Below are 22821 nucleotides of genomic sequence, written 5' to 3' on the forward strand. Positions count from 1 at the left end.
CTGATGATTCATTGTGACCACTTACAAGAGCATATACATGTGAGGAACTTATTAAGTGCATGCGCTGGTTCATGTATCTATGGGGCACAGTATACACAACCAACTTTCATTTGAATGTGTACAAAACTATAGGGTCTTTTGCAGTGTCACTAGGCACATGGATGGCTATTATTTCCTTTTGTTATCAGAGAGGTGTTACTTGTGCCTTGAGACCAGAGGACAGTGAAGGGAAGCACATGAAAATATAAACCACTGTCATGCTTACCAGTGTACACCCCATCCACTGTGATGGTCCCTATGACACCGTTGCGCACGGCAAGCACACGGTGCCACTGCCCATCGTCATACCTCCGACCCCTATCGTTGGTGGGCGTCACGGCCGCAATCCCACCCTGGGGGTCAAACAGGAACCAGGGGCGACCGTTGCGAAGCTGGATAGCGACAATCTCTTCCTGATCTTCAGGTGATACGGCTAGGAGGAGCAAGGCATCGACGGGCATGGTTGGCGAGGTCAGACGCTCCACTCGGAACTCAAACTCAATCCCTGCAAGGAGATTAAAAAGAAAATCAACATTGAAACCAAGCTGTGCAGTGTATTACATACTATTTGTTACAATTTAGAATTGTAAAAGAATGCTGCATTTGACACACCCGATCATTAAATGAAAAAAAGAAAAGAAAATTGAAGAATTTCTTCATGAATGCCAACTCCAGCCGGGTGCACCAAGGTGGGATCGGTGCACAGCTCTGTGAGAGCTTGGTGCCTTGGTCAACCAACAGCTCATCAAAAAGGAACTGCCTATTCACAGAAATGAAAACTGGTCCCACAGAACAATGTCTCACTGTTGGACCTTGGCTTGGCTGGCTGGTGATTTGAGACTGTTGGGCCTTTGGGATACTTGACCTGTAAGACCTTGCTACATTGCACAGGTTTCTAAATGTATAATGTTGTTGCACTTTTTCATTTCTTAGTTCAAAATACCCTGATGGGTTAGGCTGAAGCAAAAGTGGCACACACATCTTACTAGAGTTAGCTAGAGATACACCGACCTGTGTAAGCCGAGCTGGGCAGCGTGGAGCTAGCGAACAAGTAGTAAGCCCCTCCGGGAAACCTCGCACCCTTTTCTACCCTCGGCGGGTGAGAGTTGAAAGATGCTACGGTGCGCACGGCAGTGTACAATGGGGTGGGACCATTCTGTTGCAGAGGGGGGTCCCAGGTGACTGACATTGTGGAGAAATTGTAGCCGTCAACAGAGGGTGATTGGAGACCTTCGGGAACTGTGGAAAAAGAAAAGGGGGTTGCAAGTTGTGATCACAACACAGTGCAAATCAATAATCTCTGACTACAATTTCATGTCTTAGTAACACAGTTGATTGCAATGCTCAGGTTCTGCTGACTCCTGTGTAAGGTAAGTGTGGCTTCACGAGACGATGGGTTCAATGTCATTTCAGTCAATTTTCTTTGAGCCAGCTTTCACAAAATTACATCATGCAATAAAAAATTTAAATATTAGGTAAATAAGGTATTTTAAGCCCATTTGGTTGTGTCCGTTAAAAAATATCTGCAAGAAATGTCGACAGTACGTGAACATATGCAATCCTCAAGTTGGTATAGGAGGCGCACGTTTATTGCTTTTTTGTTGCTTGCTGCGAGTAGAACGCTTTTTAACTTTAGCTTAGGAGGGGCATATAGAAGAATAACACGGGAATTTTAATACATAACATCTCTTAGCCAATCAAGGGACAGAATAAGTAAGTGAATCATGACGTACGGGAGATATACAGCGGGCTTGATTTCCACTAATGTCAGAAGTCAAGCTTTTTAAGGGGTTGCCTTCAGATCTAGGACATACGCTGTGGTAGGGCAAAAATGAATTCCAATTCCCCTCTCCCTTTGCTGCATCTCAGACCACAAAGTGGTACACACTGAGTGATGTACTTCCTTTCGGGGCAATTGGATGCAGCAATGACTTACAGTCTGTCGCACAATCCAGCCATTCTACCTGATTCAAGTGTTCGTCCGGATGATCGGTCACTCTTCACGCAGCCGATGCTGTTACAGGCCTCGACGACAAACTCGTGGAGAGCGTAGGGCTGGAGGTCATTCACGACAAAATAGTTGGAGGTTCCATTGGATGTGTAAATCAACTGCCAAAAAAAACCCAAAATAGAATATCGTTTTATGGTCAAAATGGGACGAGAATACACCACAAAACATTCAGCAGAGGGGTTGTAACAATATTTTGGGGGACTTTTAGTGACTAGCAAGGCACCAGTAATCTCAGATATAAAGCTATGATTGTGTGAATCCTACACTTGGTTTTTGTACAAGGTGCCACAAAAAGAGAGAAATCTGATTGATGAAACCTCTAAAAAATCTGTGATTTACAGTTGCAAATCCAGAGAAATGTGACTGATGAAACCTCTAAAACTTCTGTCATTTAGAGTCACAAATCCAGAGAAATGTGACTGATGAAACCTCTAAAAATTCTGTGATTTAGAGTTGCAAATCCAGAGAAATGTGACTGATGAAACCTCTAAAAAAATCTGTAATTTAGAGTCGCAAATCCAGAGAAATGTGATTGATGAAACCTCTTAAAATCTGTGATTTACAGTTGCAAATCCAGAGAAATGTGACTGATGAAACCTCTAAAAATTCTGTGATTTAGAGTCACAAATCCAGAGAAATGTGACTGATGAAACCTCTAAAAATTCTGTGATTTAGAGTTGCAAATCCAGAGAAATGTGACTGATGAAACCTCTAAAAATTCTGTGATTTAGAGTCACAAATCCAGAGAAATGTGACTGATGAAACCTCTAAAAATTCTGTGATTTACAGTTGCAAATCCAGAGAAATGTGACTGATGAAACCTCTAAAAATTCTGTGATTTAGAGTTGCAAATCCAGAGAAATGTGACTGATGAAACCTCTAAAAATTCTGTGATTTAGAGTTGCAAATCCAGAGAAATGTGACTGATGAAACCTCTAAAAATTCTGTGATTTAGAGTTGCAAATCCATAAAGTTAGGGAAAATCGGGAGAAATCAACCCCCTGCCCATTACTCGAAATGCACATCCGATGTTAGAAAGAGAGCTACACTTAACTATTTTGGCACTGATTTAGCTGTGAGTAGGAATCAAATTTGGGGAGTTTGGACTTGAACGTCCACTTGGGGTCCAACTCAAAACCAGGGTCAAGGCCTTGCACAAATAGGTAGACTCGACTTGAGATTCCAAAATAATTATGAAATAATATGTCTGCAGGCATTTGGCATCATTCAAAACAATGCAAGCCAATACATTTTCAGGAGGTTTTGATGGCAATGTCATTCTGCTGTCTATTTATACAATTACAAACAATTCCTATCATTTTGCAGGTGCTAGAATATTTTCTGAAAGTTCACCCCTTGTTGGCAACAACCTTTGCCTCCTGACAGATTTATCACTTTAGTCTTGAAACGGGAACACTTTCACACAGCATTTAGTAGAATCATTTATCAAGTAGTATTTTAACAACACCATAAGATTTTTCATCCGTTTTGGATCATTCTGTTTTGCTTTCGATGAATTGCCGGCCATATTCTGCCAACAACTGTTATGCCGAAACCTTGACAGTGATGCAACAACAGAGAGGGCAACTCGCTGCTTACCGACTCGATCTCCGGTGGAGCAAAGGGGTCCTGAGATGGCACAATCTGGTAGAGGTTGTACTGGACGATGAAGCCTAGGGCCTGTCTCTCTGTGGGTGCTTGCCAGGTGACATTCAATTGGGAGCTGGTGATGCCGTAGGCAAATGGAGCTGGGGTGAACACGGGCACTAGAAGGAGAACAGCACGGGAAGTGTACATCAGTACTTTTTATCACGGGGTTCATTATATACAATTTATTCGATGCAACTGTAGCAGCATACCTCTCCGTCTCATTTGCCCTTATACTCAATATTCAATCTCGGGGACGTTTTGGGCTATTCATGCAAATGAAATTTTCCATACTCATGAGCAAACAGCGGATGCCATCTCTGACAAAGAGAGGTTTGGCTGGTAGAGCCCAAGAAGGCTGCCAGAAATTTGGGTTTTTTTTAACAATCCATCCAAAAGGGTCACCAATCCCTTTCAGGGATCTCAGAAACAAAGGTTTTGATGATGGCCTGTTTGAACGCCAGCCCCAGGTAAATTTGTGTCAGACACAGCTCTAACCCTACACAAACAGGTGCTGAATTTGGGAAGTTCTGGGTTGTAGAATTAATCTAGAGCAAAGTTTTGGAATGATATTGCTTCAAACAGCCAGAAATAGAATGTTCTATTTATCTTTATTCCTTTTTTTTTTTAAATTCTGAAGATGATGATAAAGAAATGGTCAGTTTTGGGAAAAAGGGGAAAACCCATAGCAGGGACTGAAAATCCCATCCCCATGTTGAGTACAATGGGATTTGGACCTCGACCCACAGAGTTTAAAGGTGAGGGAAGTACCACTATGCCAATATGATTCTCTGAATGACTGCACTGTCTATGGCTGTAACCATAAAAACTACCGGCTGACAACGATATTATGTCAATACCACATATAAAATGAAACACTTTCTATCCTTTGTGAAAACAGTGCACAGTATCTCCTATTAACAACCCCATCACTCACTCGCTTCCAGAGTCCGTGCCCGAGCCCAGTTGCTCTCCCCGGTCCCGGCGGCATTCCTGGCCGTCACCTTGAACTCGTACGCGGTGAAGGGCTCCAGCCCATCCTGGGTGAAGTTGGTGGCCGGGGGCTCTGCAGGCGTCTCCAGGGGTGTTAGGGTAGGTCTAGGATTGTAGTAGCCAGCCGGAAAGAAAATGCGTGTCTCGGGCGGGTCACGCAGGCCATCCAGGCCCGGCAAACCTCGCATAAAGAGCTCATAATGGGTGATGATGCCTTCAAAAAAAGACACCACAATAACATGTTTGGTGCAAGGGGTACACAACATGTCGTCTTTCCCTTTTCTCCAAACTTGGAATGTGAATTTATAGTACCAATTTGAGAACCATAAGTGCTCAAATTGGTACTTATAGCTAGTTGCCATTACAGAGTGAGTGGCACAGCTAAGAACAGTTTGGAAGTAACACACTCTCCAAAAAGACTATTTCTGACAGGAACTGCTAGAATTGTTGACATATTACTAGAAACACTGACAAACTAAAGATATCAAATACAAAACATCCAACATCTGTTTGGAACATTATTATTAAAGTAGGTTTTAAATTAAATTCCATCACCAAACTTTCTAAAGTTTGAGAAGACACAATTTCAGGACAGTAAGCCTAAATGTTCCATTCCTTAGGTTAAAAAATGGTAAAATTACAAGTCACTTCCTCTTGTTCATAATGTAGCTGAATGATTACAGGGGTAATTCCAGAAATTACAGGTCCTGTCCCTGTCACATCTGACACATGATTTTTAAAGTTCAGAACACATTTTCTAACTTCCAAGAGTGGTGAAATAATGAAAATTACCTGCCAAACAAATAGAAATAGTTTGAAATCAATGTCACTGATATTTCCATGTCCAATAACAAAAGTGCAATGTAACAGGCAAACAAAAACATCATGCTTTTGGACCCCTAATTCCTGGAATTACCCGATTTCATTATTTTCATTCACCATTTGGTTCCGTCGGGGGTGCCCAACTGATAAAGAATGCCGTGGTGCTAATCCCAACCGCATTTGCTTCCTGCACCCCTTCAGGAGGGGCCATAGGGGTGTATGCGACATTCCCGATGCCCCGCCCACAGTCGCTGGCCGTGCACACCATCAGAAAGAACGTGTAGTTGGTGAAGGGGATCAAATCGTTGGCCGTGTAGCTGGTGGCACCCCCGCTGTAGTGCTGGGTGGGTGGGGCCGGCTGGCTGGGCGTGACTGAGGACAAGATGTACCGCGTGACCGGGGCCACGATCTGGACTGGTTTAGACCAGGAGAACTGAGCGGTGCGCGCCCCCACGTTGGTGATGGTGAGAACGTCAAAGTTGGCAGGGATGGCGTCGGGAGTGGTCGCGGTGATCGGTGGGCTGGAGGCAGTGCCTGCTTCGTTAACAGCTTGTACATAGTAGGTATACTGTGTGTAGGGTGCTAGACCAGTATCGTTGTACTCTTGGGTGCCTGCAGTGGCAAAGAAGGGGAGCATTAAGTCAGGTAGGTGTAGTGTATTGGCTCTTTCCTCTCCTTCCACCTCGCCGACCAGGGTTCGAATCCCACCTAGGCCGGCATGTGGATAGGGTTTTCAGTCCCTGCTTGACTCCTTGGGTTTTCCCTGGAATATTCATTCAGGGTTTTCCTCCCACTTATAAAACTGAACATTGCTTCCTTTTCTTCTTAATTATGACTTCATCCTGTAATTGATGCTAAATGTGCTGTTGGATGAACAGATATAAATAAATTCTTCTGCCTCATGTGTTCTAGACTTTTTAAGATGCCTTGGATTTTAATGGTTTGATGACAAACATAAATGTTTCACCCATAGAGATCCACCCGGCAGTTCACCTGCAGTGCATGCAGGAGATTAACGCAAAGTTTTGTCTATGAACAGCATCCTAAGCAATGCACAAGTAGTGTTCTCCACAAGATTGGTCAATGGTTTCACAAGAGCATTCATATGGGACGGTAACCCAGGGTCTCCCACTAAGCCTTCTCCACCACATCCTCACTACAAGCTTACTAACTTAACAATATGAACTTGCATAACTTTGTCATCAGTGGCTAGACATGTGAAATGCTGCTGATAATGAGTGCTCTTGCATTTTGTGCACATTCAGCTGAAAAATGAAGGTCAGTGCTTCTCGTTTAGACTATGCTGTAGTGTAAACTCTGAGTCTTGGAGCAAAACACCTGCCAAGAGATTTCAGACGGTTTCCATTTTTTTCCCAGACTTGGATGACATGTACTCACTGAGGGGATCGTTGCCATACAGCCCACTGTAAACCAACGCCCCGTCCCTGTACAATCGGTACTCCAGGATGTTGCCGTTGGCTGCATCAGGGGGATCCCAGACCAGTCGTAGGGAGAAGGGTGTCAGGGCACTCCAGCTGGGGGCCGGCTGCTGCTCTGGAGCTGCAACCAAATTCACAAACAGACACTGTCATTCTTGAGATAATACGCAAATACTGATTACCTCTGGTAAGGCAGAAGAAAAATCCTCTGAAAGTGTTCCAAGTTTGAATTTAGCAAAGGGAGAACAGAAGAGAAGAGGAGGGCCTAGCTTTAAAGAAAGAAGTTTGCAATAATTGGGATTCGTGTCCCGGTCAAAGAGGCAGAACGTGAAGGAAGTACAAAGGTGCTAACTCAGGAAATCAACCTGGCAGGACAAGACTTGACAAAAGGGAGATTTTGGAAAGCCCTGAAGATGGTGCGATTACTCGTAAAGTAAATGTCTAAAATGTATATTTCTTGAGGAGAGAGCGGCAAAGAAGTTAACTGTACTAATTTGCATGGATCACTGAAGGACTGTGATATCCAACACAAGTTTTGAAATTTTTAAAAAATTAATCAAAACAGTGGCCAGAACTCCATGCTGCTCCAACGCTAACCAGAAAATTCAAATCTCAATGACTTTTCAAAGACCTCTTTTCAATTTGCCGCGACTCATCCTACAAAGCGTCGAGTAAATTGCCAGTGTCACTTCTGTGACAAACTTTTAGCCAATAAACGGTCTTAAAGTCTCGTCAGTGTCACTGACCTTTGCTGCAGCCCAGCGGGTTACCAGCCTGCAGGTTGCTGGTGCCACTCTTGCACGTGTCGCACCGTCGGCCAGTCACCAGTTCCTTGCATTCACACAGGCCGTTAGTGGGCTCACACGTGGTGTTAAGGCTACCGGCTGGATTGCAGTTGCAAAGCTGACATCTGGGAAATGAGATGACAAGAATGATTGAGCATCTCAAGACATTTGTGAGCACAGAGTGCTTAAAAAAGTGTCTCACTTTAACAGAGAAATAATATAAGTACTGAGAAAACTTTTTTAAAGTTTTACCTGCCCCCATCTTCTTATGATCTGCAAGTACAATGCAAAGATTACAAAAGCAATATAACATCATAAAAAAGTTCTAAATGTACCATAAGCTGAAAGCCCCTACTTCACCTGAAAAATGAGCCTCAAAAATCAGAGGGTGCAAAGTGATTAAGGGTTCTTATGTTCCATATTTCAATTTCAATTGCCACTGCAGTGATGGAGGTGGTTTCCATGTTAGCTTTCCAAAAACCTGCTTTTAATTTTGGTGGTTCAGAGAACACTATCCATTTATGAATCAACAACTGGGAGAGAGCACACTTGCAAAATTTGCTTGAGGGTAAAAAAAAACAAGGTGTTCAGCTCACTCTCTGAGAGAAACTAGTCGAGCACTTACGTTCCTGTCAGGTCCCCGAAGTTCCAGAATTCTGGCAGACAGCTGTCGCACTGTCGTCCCGACACCCCCGACGTTGACGGGTCCCTGCATTGGCACTGGCCGTTCACAGTGTTGCAGGCACTCGATACTGAACCGAGGGGATGACAGTTACAGGGGAGACAACCACCGCCAACATCCGGGGACAAATAGCCTGGGGGAGACCGTGAGAAACATGCTCAGACAAACATGGCAAATTGGGTAGATTCACATTTCTATTTTTAATTTATAATGAGCCCTTTCCCAGTAACTACGGCAACACCCAAACTGTTTTTTGGGGGGTTGGGGGTGACTTCGGCTGTGGATTTTTACAACTGAAACACTGTGACTGTGGTGAACGGCCATGTGCAAAAAGTTCATTTCACATGCGGCTTTAGAATGAACAACTGGATGAATAACGACAAAACCTGTCCCAGTTTTCACGAAGGAGTATTTTCATTAATAACATTTGAATACTGAGGGACTCATTAACGTGTAAGTAATCCTTGAAGGTTGTTTTGTGCAATCCAGTTTAAGATGGCAACTGTTCAAGCAAGAAATTTTTGGCAGGATTCTGGAGGAATTTATCCTTATCATTTGAAGTATTTCCTTCACTATAAATAGCTGGGACAAGTCACTTGGGAAAAATAAAGTTCACTACGAAGGACAGCACCAAAACAAGGACTACAAGAGGGTGTCCCTCGCAACACAAGCTATCCCTGTGGGCTGTTCTTCGTCATTGTATCAAATTCAGTTGTAAAGCATCTTTTCATGTCTTACAGGGACAGAAAACGTGAGCATTGGGCACAAGGCCTGTGTAAACACTTCTGAAAATTTGACAACCCGTTTTTGCCATTAACCAAATATCCCGTAGTTCCAAAGGACTTGTTTTGCAACTCACCCACTGCACACCGGTCACACTGCCGGCCCGTCCGCCCATTCAGGCAGGGGCACTGGCCAGAGTTCTGGTCGCAGCCCAGCAGCGTCCCACTGCCATCGTGCTGGGTGCCTGTGGGGTTGCAGGCGCAGGCCAGGCACCCGTTGGGGTTGGAGGGCTCCAGCCCCCAGCTGTTGCCGCGGCACTGGTTGCAGGTGCGGCCCCTGACCAGCGACTTGCAGTTGCAGGTGCCCGTCAGGGAGTTGCATGACAGCGAGGCATTGACGGTGCCCGCTGTGTTGCAGGCGCAGTCGCTGCAACCCCCTGGGTTGGAGCGCTGCAGGTTGTAGGAGTTGGCACGGCACTGGTCACATCGATGGCCCTAAATAAACAAAGAATTTAGATTATTTACGGATTATCATTCATCAATTTATTCAACAATGACAGAACTTTACAAAACAATATTCAAGAGGAAGGATATCTAAAAGCCCGTTTTGAACTTAAAATTACACAGAAAAGCTAAATGTCAAGCCCACAGTTTATAGATATTTCCATGGATGTCAAATGTAAAAAGTTAAATATAAAACAATAGTTTATCCTGGAACAAATTCCCAAAATGCTAAGACAAGCCTTATGACCATGACGAGTCCTACCATGAGTTATTAAGCAAGTTATGATCCAAACAATCACTGCAGAAACAGGGACTGTCCTCACCCAAGTTCTTTACAAAATAAAAAGAATGCACAGCGGCACCACATTTTGTGAAATTGGTCATGAGTACACAGTGCAAATTATGCAATATGTTTGTTGTCTGAATCTATGCAGTAAACGTTATGCGTTATTCCATAAAAATCATCCACTGCTCACATGCAGGTTACCTTTCACAATGGAAAAATTTCATTTGAAAGTTTCTTTTGTGTATGGGTCCATTTCAGAAATCAGCGATTAGTTTACAGTTGACAAGGCATACTAGTCTATATCAAAAGAGAAGTCTATGCAGTGTGACTAACTTCAACATTGGCTTTGCAGAGGCACTGCCCCGTTGTCTTGTTGCAGAATGAGCCCGGCACGCTGCCCGCCTCATCACAGTCGCAGAGCAGACAACCTCCGGGCCCCAGACCGTAGTACCCATCCAGGCACTGGTCGCAGTCACGGCCGTGCACGCCCGGGTTGCACTGGCAGTCACCCGTGACGGGATTGCAGTAAGGGCTGGTGCCCCCGCTGGGGTTACAGCTGCAGGGCTGGCAGCCCAGCGGGTTGACTCTGCTCAGGTTGAAGAAGCCATAGTTGCATCGGTCGCACTTGTCACCTGTGGAGAGTATCATAGACTATCACTAACTTTTTGTATTCAATTCACACCTGTGTCTTTCAACGTCCACATTACTCAAAACCTTTCTCACATTATTACCTAATCTGAAAACTAGGGTGAAACTTTTTTGCCAATTTGTTCGAAGTGCACACTATACAGCAATCTTTGAACTTTTTCGGTTACCAAATAAAAGCATTCTTAAATATAATTTTTTATAAACTGCACTTTTCAATCTTAATGATGTGTCATATTTGTGAATTATATTGATGTTGAGGACAGCACTACCTCAGAATCATAAAAGGACTCGGCACAAAGAGTCGGACTTGGACTTTCAATGCAAGGACTCAACTACAGCACTGATTTATATCCACATATATGCAGGCCAATGTACTTTAACCCTAACTGCCATAGGACATTTGACAAGTTATTATCTTCGTTGGTTCAGATCCCTACAGTAGTCATACACATTTTGGCAGATACTCAAAGGGCCTTATTCTAAGATTGAAAGAAATGTCTAATTGAAACAGAACAATTTTTAGGACAATTTTGTAAAGTTTGGGACCATTATATCCAAATTTTATCAAATGATTTTACCTGATATCAGGTTTAAAGCAATATAAGTTTTCAATAAGGACATTAGAATGCAATTCAAGCAATTTGGAGATTTTTAAGAAGACATCCCCCAATCTCTGACTGGGCTTGGCTACAGTATATATAGAAGTTTCTCTCACCAATAACGTTGGCCTTGCATCTGCAAACCCCCGTCTCCTGATGGCAGGTGGAGTCTCCCCCAACAGTCCCCGCTGTCTGGCACCCGCAATCCTCACACCCGAATGGGTTGGAGCTCTGGAGGTTGTAGAAGCCTGGTCGGCAGGCGTCGCACTGGCGGCCTGTGGTGAAGTTCTTGCAGGGGCACTGGCCGCCAATCTATCAATAAGTTTTTAATAAAGGAGATTATTCAGAAATTCTGAATCACAACTTGGTTTGTTCAGAAGTTGTGAATCTTATTTATCTTTATAAAGTGGCACTCTCAGCACTTTACAACATACCCTCCAGAAAAACAAACTTTTGAATCATCCTTTCAAGTATAATCAGCGATGTTTCAAATGCATATAACTATTTCCATCAGCTCTGTATTATCTCCACATTCCAACCTGTAAATACTATTTAGAATTTCATTTCAGGTTGCGGCAAGGATTTCATTTCAGGTTGCGGCAAGAATTTCATTTCAGGTTGCGGCAAGGATTTCATTTCAGGTTGCAGCAAGGATTTCATTTCAGGTTGCGGCAAGGATTTCATTTCAGGTTGCAGCAAGGATTTCATTTCAGGTTGCAACAAGGATTTCATTTCAGGTTGCGGCAAGGATTTCATTTCAGGTTGCGGCAAGGATTTCATTTCAGGTTGCAGCAAGGATTTCATTTCAGGTTGTGGCAAGGATTTCATTTCAGGTGGCGGCAAGGATTTCATTTCAGGTTGCGGCAAGAATTTCATTTCAGGTTGCGGCAAGGATTTCATTTCAGGTTGCAACAAGGATTTCATTTCAGGTTGCGGCAAGAGAGACACAAATATATATAAAACTACTTTTGAGTGGGCTGTGACCACAAACCTCGTTCAACAATTTTCAGTGTTTGGTTGATTTTTGTTTTCAAGAAAGGGGAAATGTTAAACTGCTCTTCAGGGGCACTTCTTATACAACTCGCTAAATCTCCTACAAGAAGCCATGGTGTATACACAATGGAAAAAAGCCAGAAGGTGTCAGAATATAAATGGCCAACAACAACTGATTTCTGGAAGAGATTTCTTTGCAACTGAGCTGGCTTGCAAAAGACACATCTGATCCGAGTTCAAAGCAAAGTACTTAAGAAATGTGATAAAAGGGCATTGGTACCACCTCAAATCTCAGTGCAACATCCACTTGAAATTAACAGCCCGTTTTTCAGCAGCCATGTAACTTTTGTCCAGTAACCTAAGGAGTTATGGTTGAGTCACTTTTTTAAATGGCTCAAGGAGTACAATCCAAATGACTGAGTCACCATAACTCAATCTATCTGCCACTGAACTTTGGAAGTCCTCCCTCAACATCAGTTACAAATAACCACTCCCATAAAACACAAGATTTCCAATGAATTCTTTTCCATGCGTCTGGTTTCCTCCCTTCACTGTACTCACCATGTCACAAACGCCTGATCCCTCCATGGTGCCGTTGGTGTAGCAAGCGCACAGCCTGCACATATCAGGAGAATCAAGGGGCGCAGTGACCTCCCTGTAGTACCCTGTCTGGCACCGGTCACAGTGACGCCCCTCGGTGTTATGCTGGCAGTCGATGCACACCCCACCCCCACCCCTGTAAAAAAGAGCACGACTTACAGATAAGGCCTATGAATTGAAGATGTGCTTTGTTTACATGTGCATTTTGCTATGAAGCCAGGGGGCCCATGGTCCACTGAGCACCATAGGAAAGCACACGTAAACAGAGTGTGGCATCATCAGCATAGAGGTCCATTGAGAATGTGGGGAACAAGACACAAAGAGTAACAATAGGGGTCCTGCGAGTCTACATTCCACAGAAATCGTGGTACCCAGCATACAAATATGCTATGAAGTTTAAGAAGTTTAGGAAATTCAATAAAAAAGGGCAATCAAGGTTTCAAAAAGCTGTATACCATAACTCTCGTATGTTACAGGCGTGAAAATTTTTCACTTTAAAAGAACTGATAAATACAGAACTGTGTTAAAGACAGAGAGAAGGTTATCACTCCCACATGGCACAACAGAGTAAATTGGACGTAACTAGTTCACAGATGATTACTGCTCTAGAAAACAAAGTTGCTAAGTACATGCAAACTTCTCGTGCTGCATGATGGCTGCATGAAATGTAGCATGCAGGCATGAAAACCAGAGTCTCAGATATTGGAGATTTCAGAGAGTTGACCTCTTCAGGGCTACCTGCATGCATTTGCCATTTCACTACTCCAATGGACCCAACTTCAACTTGACTTGCAGAGAGAGACACTGACAAGCAAAACGTTACCTGGAGTGGTCATCTGGGAAGGGGTCCACAGTGGCATTGTAGTCACACCTGTCGGCGTGGTTGTAGCAGGTGCACGGTTTGCATGCGTAGGCAGCCTCCTGATCACCGTGACGGAACGGCTTGTCGTTGTACAGCCGAAGGCACGAGTCGCACTGCAAAGAGTGGGCCAACCACGGGAGTGCTCAAAGTGGTAAAATGGTTACCATCTCTCTGGCTTTCATTACTATGACATTACGTTTCCTTTAGATCAAAGTGCTATAGGAACATGGAATTCTGGGAGAATACATGGGCGATACCAGTTTTCAAAACCCCCTTTTGGTCCACCAAAATATCAGAGAAAAAAAAAGATAAGCCTCTTGTCAGCTGGCCACTCGTAAAGCCAAACTGAAGTTTCTTACAGACCTTGTGATTTCTATTCACAAATAAATACTAGATATTAAAAAAATTCTGTATATTATGTTCAAAATGTCTTTATAAAGACCACTATTATGAGAATATATTTGAATACGGCAAAAACGATACTGACTTTTGTCAAAACAGTTTTATCCTGAATTACTAGGTAAGAATAACTTAAAACTATCAAATTCTGTTTATTGTAAATATACATTAGAGGTGTTTTGGATCTTACATGATCACCCATTGTGTTATGCAGGCAGACACACTGGTAGGGTGTTACACTCAAGTCACATTCCATTGCATGGCCACTGCAGTCACATCTGTGAAGACAACCATGGCACAAACAATGTAGACAATGACGCTAACTGACGTTGACAGAGCTTGTGTCAGTCTTACTAAACAAAAGGACCATGCCAGTGTTGTAGTCGAGACAGTACTCTTGTATTCCAAGCATTACTCCACGGTTGAAATATAAGATACTTGACCAATACAACCCTTGAACCGTGCCTCCTGCCTACCTTGCACTGACGGTCAACTCCTCAATGCCGTAGTACGCATGTCGCCGGTTGGTGATATGGTAGTGATTCTGCAGGTGGACCCGGATCTGGGTGGCCCGGACAAACTCCAGCAGGGCTGGGGTGTTGTAGAAATCGTTGTAGCCTGGTCTGGCAATGGGCTCGGGGGACAGGAGCTGGAAGGTGATGTTCCCCTTGGAGTAGGGGATAGGTGGGTCCCTTGGAGAGAAAGAAAAGAAAACGAGAGATGTAGACCTATATCATATGGCTTTTTATGCATATAAATGGCCAAAGTTTCCAGAAATATCACCCTCCAAGGTGGCGATATTTCCCTTGGAGTACAAAACAGGTGGATCTCTTTGGAAGAAACACACAATAAATAGTGATATAAACCCATCTTGTATTGTCTACCATTCTCAGGGGCGGGCCAAATTTGTAGAAATATCACCCTCAGTCAGCACTGGATTTCACCTCAATATCTTCATTTGCCATGTTTCTTTTTCAGAGGTGTTTATTACATTTAGTATTTAGAAGTGGTATTTATTCTCTTGGTGTTTTGATAGCATGAGATTTGTAAACCTGAGGATCTTAGTCTGTTGCTTCTGACCTAAAAGCCAGCCATGAAATGCCAGCCAAAAAAATAGAACTGCAACACCGAACGAGTTTAAAAGAAAGAGTTGAAACATTTGATGCAATTTTTTTCTTTAACTTGTGAATGCAATATTATTTTCCTAAAGTTCTTAGGGCTTCATCAGTTGTGTCTGGGAAAGAAAAGTCTTTTTCTCAAATTCTGGCCTCATACCAAACACTGGATTCCTCCATAGCACCAAAGGACACTAATCTTTGGTCTCAAGTCCCAATCAAGTTACAATGCACCACAATCTCAAAAATTGAGGATCTTCAAAAATCACGTCCCCAAGTCTGAAATCACAGTGTGATTTCAGAAATGGCTCAAGTTCTGAAGTGACAACTTACGTCGGAAACTCCAGGCAGTTGATCGAGGTGGGCAGCGGCAGGGGTCCATTGTTGGGCATGCCAAACGCAGTGGTGCAGTTATCTGCGTAATACTGCCAGACTTCCCAGTCTGCCGTGTCGTTGGCTCGGCGGGATATCGTGACCGCCCTGGGCTGGGGGCTGTAGAACTGCAGGACCACGTAGAAAACCTGCAAGGATGGAAGAAACGGGTGTTAAAAGATTTGGTACAAATATCCCAAAAGCATCTCGTGAATTTCAAGGAGTCAAATCTAATGCACAGCTTTTTTGTAACACTGCACGGAGGACTTGAATCCACCACGGTAAAATAAAATTTCTGTATGCTGGACTGGATGATGTTAAAATACTCATCCCTATGATGCAGTGATTCCGGGTACTCTTTTCAAAAATAAAGACTCAAACTAATCCATGGAGGCTGAGCATGGATGGCACATAAAGCTCTGGTGTCTGTGTTCTGCAGCAAGGTGATGCTGCAAATATTACTCGGCGACTTTGCCTTGAAGTTTGAAAAGATGAGGACATATCAAGAAATGTTGCATAAATCTGGAGACAACCCACAAGAATCATCCGTTTGTCAAGTTAGTGAAAAACCCGAACAATAGTTGGAATTTTCAGCCAAAAATAATCCAGTGCAACAAGTCCGCCACAAAAGCAATACCTAATTAATAACACAATTTGATTTTCAAACCCTTGACATACCTGGAATTCTCCGCTGACAAGATCGACGTACAGCATGATGTCATCGGTAAAGGTGGAGACCCAGCTGCTTCCCACATCCCCGTCATTGGCAAACTCCAGAGGGTAGGCGTCCAACCGCAGACGATACTGCCAGTCAATGGTGGTGTCAGGGTCACCGTTCCTTAGACAGAACCTGCACAGGACATAAACAAATATGCAAAGTTTGTGTAGATTCTATGAAAACATTTCCAGGTGACAAAAATGCTGTCAACCGTAAAACACACACCAACAGAACCATATCGCCACATGTAACCCACAGCGTGGGTTTTGATAGCTTGCACATTTGTGGATGTAGTTCTATAAATAGCTCCCTAGCACAGTGACAACCCGTGTGGATTCATTTGAATTCATTCAATGGTGTTATTTTACAGGTAAACCCTTACCTGAGATAAATTTAATATCCACTGCATTTTGGAGATATTGAGAGTTGAGGAAGGCAGAGCCCTGCCACCATAACTTGAAAAGGACGCTTCGTGAAATCTCAAGTCATAAAAAAAACATGTCCTCCTAACAACAGAAGATTGGCAGAATCTAAGGAGCTTGAAACCCCCCCCCCAAAAAAAACGAAAGGCTGGGGGTTTGGGGAATAATGGGCTTAGCTGCAGATTCAGTGAAATTCCAACATTGAGGTTTTGTAATTGGTCATTTGAAGTTCATGGGCCCAAGTATACAGGCCCGGATGCATTAAGCATGTCAATGGGAAAAGTTGGCACTTTCACCTGACCTGTCTCAGAGAAATGGGCACTGAGCACTGCATGAGAGCAGTGTGTTCGATTCATTACACAATTGAAGCCAAAGTGACTGCGAGCATTACTGAAAAACTCCTGAAGGCTTGACAGATAGAAAAATGCATTGAAACGACGCTAGAGAAACAGTTGAGGGAGTGTGGATTCTACCCCTCCCTCCCCCGGCAGGGTTGACAGAGCAACAAAGAACAAAATGGTAATTGAATATGTAACCAAGGCTACACAAACACCCGACAGTAAATGAAACACTTGGTTCATCTAAATCATGGTAAATGGGGACGAAAAATTGCGTTGTGTTTTGCTCCTCACCTATCGTCCAGGGGGTTGACCCGAGGATGGGAGTCAGGACAGCGACAATCAGACTGAGCATGGACCTCTGGGAAGGATCCCGTGGCCAGCTCAACGATCTCTCGGTTGGTCAGCGTCTCTGCATAAATGTAGAAATCCTGCATTCGCCCGGGATATTGGTCACCACCTGAGCACAAGAAAAGCTAGGTTTTAAGTGCTGCTTTTTATTATTATAGGTGCCTAGAGGTACACATAACTGGGTAACATTCTGCTTTGCTGTCTGGAAGTTTTGCCTCTTAAAAATGGTTTAGTATTGCTGTTGGAGGTGCCGTCTTGGCACATATTACTATCAGTGTGACTTTAGGTACAAGGTTGTAGTTACAAGGTACAAGGTTGTGGTACTGCGTATATTCTTGTGTGTTCCTGCAAGATGTACCATGGGATACAGTGAATCACTGTAATACAATCGCTGTTGTTGCTAACAACATTTATCAATGTTCGTCTGTTCTTCTTTCTCATCTATATGTATGCCTTTTTGCCATGATGTCAGCAGAGATGCCATCAGCTCGCCTTCAACGAAGATGTTTCTCTCTTGTCTTAAAGACCAAGTCAAAAAGCAGATTTTAAAAACAGGACAGCACAAGCACAAAGAAAAACTACACAATATGCTGCGTAAAAAAAATAATTAGTTTGCAAATTCCCCACCACAATAGGAAGAGAGCCACAGTTTTAGAATGTTACAAGTGCCAAAACTGGACATATTACTGGGAAATGTCTTTGGAAATATTAACAAAAATATGGCACTTTCCAACAATAACTTGCCTAAGTGGAATTTGTTCAACCAAACACTTTATTAGTCATGAAATGTATCGTTCTGCAATTACGCGTAACACTGTTCCCTTGCACTCATATAATCTGTGACCATAGTATAACAAAACAATTGCTGCCTCCTGTCATGGGGTTTTTATACACCCTCTAGGACAAACGCCATCCATGGCATACATGTAATGTAATTATCTATTCACTTTTATACCTAAACAGCTTTTGTAATCAACAACTGATATTGGGATTCATTTCATATAATGCTGCATCACTGACAAACACATTTCCTACAATTTGAATTTCAATTGAATGGTTTCAACCAACTTTTTAATATCTCTCTCAACATACATGACATGCACGTAGCCATTTCAATGGCATATTTTTTTAACAAATAATGCACTGCAAGCACACCGTTAGCCAACAAGTGAAATCTATATATTAATTTGTGACCACCTGTTGCAGAAGCAGAGTCAATAGTAATTACTTTTTCAGATGGTAATTTTCTGTGGGCTACAAACTCAATTATTTCTGGGTGTGTCTCTTAACAGGCGAGTGATCATATGATGTGGAATCAAGATACATGGGAATAATGTGTGAGACAAAAGTGAGTTTCAAGTTTACTGATATTTATCACGATCTCACTGTTTTCCAAATTTATTCTGAAGCAAGCGAAATATTAACCTATAAAGTTGAAATGGACTCTTATGGCTCACATCAGAAATCAGTCACAAATTGAATATTCATGAAATACAGTTTCAGCCCCTTTGCAAAACAATATTGTTTACAAGAGTTTAAATAATGCACGCATAATATTAATAATTATAATAGTCATTGTAAACTTGGACGAGACTTCAGAACAAAGCATTTCTCCTTGCTGAAATAGACAAGACCATTTGAGTCCAAGCACTATAGTAAAACAGCGACCCACTCAGTTTGCAAAATTCCCAACACAGCCATTTCAACCAAGCACCAGCTTGCCTGCCGACAAAATCAGCCTTCACACATTGGTGGACTCGTTGGAGGGGGAGGGAAACAGGGCTACAGCCCCCCTCCAAAAAAACAGAGTGTTGAAAATAATGAGAAAAGGAGGATTTTTTTCCCTTCCTTCCCAGATTATTTAAACAATGCACAAGTTTTGACTAACAACTTTTGACTAACACACGAACCCCCCTAAATTTTCCCCCCCCAAAAAAAAACTTGGTTCAGGATCCACCCAGACCTACATACCTGTCAGTCTCTGTCCAACTCTAGTCTGTGCATTACTCTCATCGTACATCTGTCCCTGCAGTGTCTGGGTTTCCAGGGCTGTGCCATCTGCAGCCAAGCCGTTGATGAAAAAACTGACTTTCCTGTCATATACCTTAAAGCAGAGAAAAGAAACATTTCCATACATGTAAACCGAACAGCCAAGTCACTTCGAGAGAATGAACAACTTTGATGGAATAGAAATAATGTATTTTGCCTCAACTTTCATCTTGATCTGCTTTTTCAAACATCATATCAATAACATTACGCCTACAAAGTTTGAAGCCCCCCCAAAAAAAATCTGCAAATCTATAACCAGAGAGATAAAACGTATGGCCAATAGGTGAAACAAATCCCTGGTCAATAAAAAATTCTCCTCCCCCCCCCGATGGGTTGCCAGTCAATTACAAGGTGTTTCTAAAGCAATGCTGGTACCCATTTATACTCTTGGGTGGAGAGAGGCAACATGGGATGATGAAATGATTTGCCCATGGCCAAAACTTATGGTCAGAAGCTGGATTCGAACCTCTGACCCTGTTGCAAACTGTAATGATAAATTACTTCTCCTGTCAATTAAAAAGATGCAAGAATAAAGTATCAACTGGCTCTTCCAAAAAGTCCAACTGACTTGTGCATCGTTCAGAAATTTCTTGCAAATGTTCATTCAAAACTCTACAAAGTTTAAATGATGTACTGTACACTATCGATTGGGGAAAAATTTCTTCACAAAAATGGAAATTTCTAAAATGTATTCCATTTCTTCATTCGTCATCAAATGATACTCAACCTGAACAGCCAGGTGTGTCCACTGCACTGGAGAGATATTTGTCTGTGCACTGATCAGATATGCAGAGCTTGGACTGGTCCTGTACTCGAAAATCACACTGGTCCGAGACACCAGAAGTGTATATATGATTCTGCCTGTTAGGCTGGACCGCTTCTCCAATAAAGTGCTATGATCAAGGAAACAGATAAAACATGAGTTTTTGCCCACAATAAAGATGTAAGGGAAAGAGTTCTGTATATAAACATCCGTTGACACCCTGCATACAAACTCTATGAGACTGGTCTGAAAACTTTAAAGAATATTTCAAGTAAACACTTTAATATTTTCCATGTTAAATGTGACATTTTAGGACATATTATAAATTACTTCCCGATAGCTCATATACGAGTACAACTTTAGGGAAATATTAGTAATGTCCGTGTATGGAACTCTTGGTGCAAGAAAAACTGCTCTTTCCTAATGTTATCATTATATTTGTTCTTCAAATTTAATTTTTCAATAAGGGCCTCCTCATCGATTTCATTCATCATTAGGCCTATCTGGAAAAGAATGTTGCATTTAGAAACCACATTTGGTTGTGTACAAAGCCTATATAAAAAGTCATTATTTCTTTTGGAGGGGTGGTATTCTCTGACAAACTGGAGAGAGTTCCACATACATGTACCGACAACATCTGAAGTGTTTTTTAAGTAAAGGCTTCAGAATTTTCTTTTTCCACTTTTTAGGACAAGTTGTCACCTTATGATGGCTGTTATAACATTTTAAGTGAAAATTAATGTTGTCCGCATGTAAAACTCTTACCATTTCTTGATATTAAATTTATTTTTCATGGAAGTGTGGCACGAAGATGAACCCTGTGTAATTTTCGGAGTAAAATCTTACAATGTAAGATGTTATACAAAATGCATTTAAAAAACTCATATAGTTTTAATTTATTTTTGTTGTTGTTTTTTTCTCAATTTTTTGTTGTTTGGTTTGCTGGCAGTTTGATTTTGTTCGTATGGTTCATTTTGGTTGTTCACTGTTTTTTAATATCCAAACTCACCCTTCCCGTGTTGAGTTTAAAGATGAATCTGGTTTCAACCAAAGAGAAACAGTAAATCTTCCATTGCTCCCAACAGTTGGCACAACTCCAGGAGAAATGAAACAACCAGCATCAAAAATATGCGATGTGGCTCCAACTGCTGAAAAGGGCCGTACGTCCAGGGAATCTCGCCTGATACAAGGGGAAGTAGGCGACAAAATCGGGGTGGGAGCTGGCGAACTAGTCCTGCTAGGACATCCCTGGGAGCAAATAGCCTGATTGCACGTCGTCACCGAAGAAGCTAGAGTTGAGCTGCGGCAAAACGCCGTGGTGATCAGCTCACCCGTCGACGGGTTGAACCCGCAGGTGCCGATGGGCGGCGCGGTGGAGATCGGCTTCCGCTCGGCGGCGTTGATCAACTGCGGAAAGACGCCCGGTCCTTGACAAACGGCGGGATTCAGATGGCTCAAAAACGCGATTAAGAAAATTACAGCACCAGTTTGTGCAAATAGAGGTCTCTTATTCCTCCACTCACATACAGCCATGGCTAGCAAACCTATCAGTATCACAGGCGTCCCTTAAGTGCGACACAAACTTTCACTTTCGTAGATTTCGAATCTTTATTAAACCGTGCCTATGGAAGTCGCCATTTTGTTTTCGTAACCGTAGCCACCACGCACGGCGTCCGTTGCAACCAATGGCGTCCCTTAATCCTCGTCGCGAAGCACTAGTGGTGGTGTCAAATTTCTCTTGCGGTTGCCCTTTTGTTCACTCGCGTTGTTTCACTGCTTCGTTGTTTTTGTCTAAAGAGAAAGCCCAAAATAAAGGAACTGGGTTTACATGCTCCCTTCTTCGGTGCAAAACCATGCATAAAAAAACACCATGGTGTCTAACTGCTGATTATATGTTCATTGTTTTATTGCCATGAATCTTCAATGCACGATTAAAAAAAAAAAGCTGTGTAATATCATTCTAAACCTACCTGTTGTTCAACATCAATCTCTTCAACTCAAAATAATCCTTTGTCAAGTCACAACAAGCACCACATCTGATACCATGAACAGCCGACGACTCTGGAATTTCACTTTTTGGCTCAGTTGCGTTTGAACTCAGACCTTTATGTATTGTTATGATAATTTCAGGGGTGATTCAAGCGGTGCCAATGTATGCCGGCCCACCCTGCCGATACTGTTACTGCTGTTACCCCTCTCGTAGATTGTATAAATCGCACACATATCCAGCAGGGGTAATTTGTTTTCTTGTAGGAGCATAAGTGGAATATTATTCGTTTTAATTAATTGATTAGCAGCACACCTGCAGAAACATCGTTTTCCTTTGGTACTAACTTAACGGCAAGACAATTCTGTCGAGGGAGATTTTTTTCAATATAAATCGCAAAAAGTATATTTCTTCCCTTACTGTACCTGTGTTTTCTTGGTCGGACATATACACATATTAATGCAGCGACGTCGTATGCAAATTCTACTATTCCCCAGCAATACGACAGGCGTGGATGTCTTACTATATCAAATTCATATGTTGATTTCAAAGTTAAATTCACTTATGACATTCACAGCATTTGCTACAGTGCAGTGTAATCAATATGCCACCTGGGTTCACACGTTTTCATGTACCAACTGTACATTCCACTTATAATGAATACATCCCTGTACA

General features: G+C 42.5%; 1 protein-coding gene across 3 annotated transcripts in view; it reads right to left on the reverse strand.

Annotated features, from left to right (window-relative positions):
- ush2a (usherin) overlaps window positions 1-22263 on the reverse strand; it is a 61098-nt gene extending 38835 nt beyond the window's left edge. For all 3 annotated transcript variants that reach the window (XM_087137632.1, XM_087137628.1, XM_087137622.1), the window contains exons 1-23: window positions 22130-22263; window positions 21169-21950; window positions 20124-20289; window positions 19319-19451; window positions 17291-17456; window positions 16197-16368; window positions 15480-15667; window positions 14508-14723; window positions 14222-14309; window positions 13594-13745; window positions 12732-12906; window positions 11294-11489; window positions 10264-10562; window positions 9278-9635; window positions 8362-8551; window positions 7698-7861; window positions 6911-7072; window positions 5630-6124; window positions 4635-4904; window positions 3650-3816; window positions 2004-2148; window positions 1051-1278; window positions 266-544 (exon numbers count right to left, since the gene is read on the reverse strand). In XM_087137632.1, coding sequence (XP_086993758.1) covers window positions 266-544; window positions 1051-1278; window positions 2004-2148; window positions 3650-3816; window positions 4635-4904; window positions 5630-6124; window positions 6911-7072; window positions 7698-7861; window positions 8362-8551; window positions 9278-9635; window positions 10264-10562; window positions 11294-11489; window positions 12732-12906; window positions 13594-13745; window positions 14222-14309; window positions 14508-14723; window positions 15480-15667; window positions 16197-16368; window positions 17291-17456; window positions 19319-19451; window positions 20124-20289; window positions 21169-21692 — 4933 coding nt within the window. In that variant the 5' untranslated portion in view covers window positions 21693-21950; window positions 22130-22263. The remainder of the gene's footprint in view (window positions 1-265; window positions 545-1050; window positions 1279-2003; window positions 2149-3649; window positions 3817-4634; window positions 4905-5629; window positions 6125-6910; window positions 7073-7697; window positions 7862-8361; window positions 8552-9277; window positions 9636-10263; window positions 10563-11293; window positions 11490-12731; window positions 12907-13593; window positions 13746-14221; window positions 14310-14507; window positions 14724-15479; window positions 15668-16196; window positions 16369-17290; window positions 17457-19318; window positions 19452-20123; window positions 20290-21168; window positions 21951-22129) is intronic.
- Between the last annotated feature and the right edge of the window lie 558 nt (window positions 22264-22821).

The sequence above is a fragment of the Acanthaster planci genome, linkage group LG01 (assembly GCF_054643075.1).
Source record: "Acanthaster planci isolate LZ-2023a linkage group LG01, COTS_SCS, whole genome shotgun sequence".
In the NCBI taxonomy this organism is placed as follows: domain Eukaryota; kingdom Metazoa; phylum Echinodermata; class Asteroidea; order Valvatida; family Acanthasteridae; genus Acanthaster; species Acanthaster planci.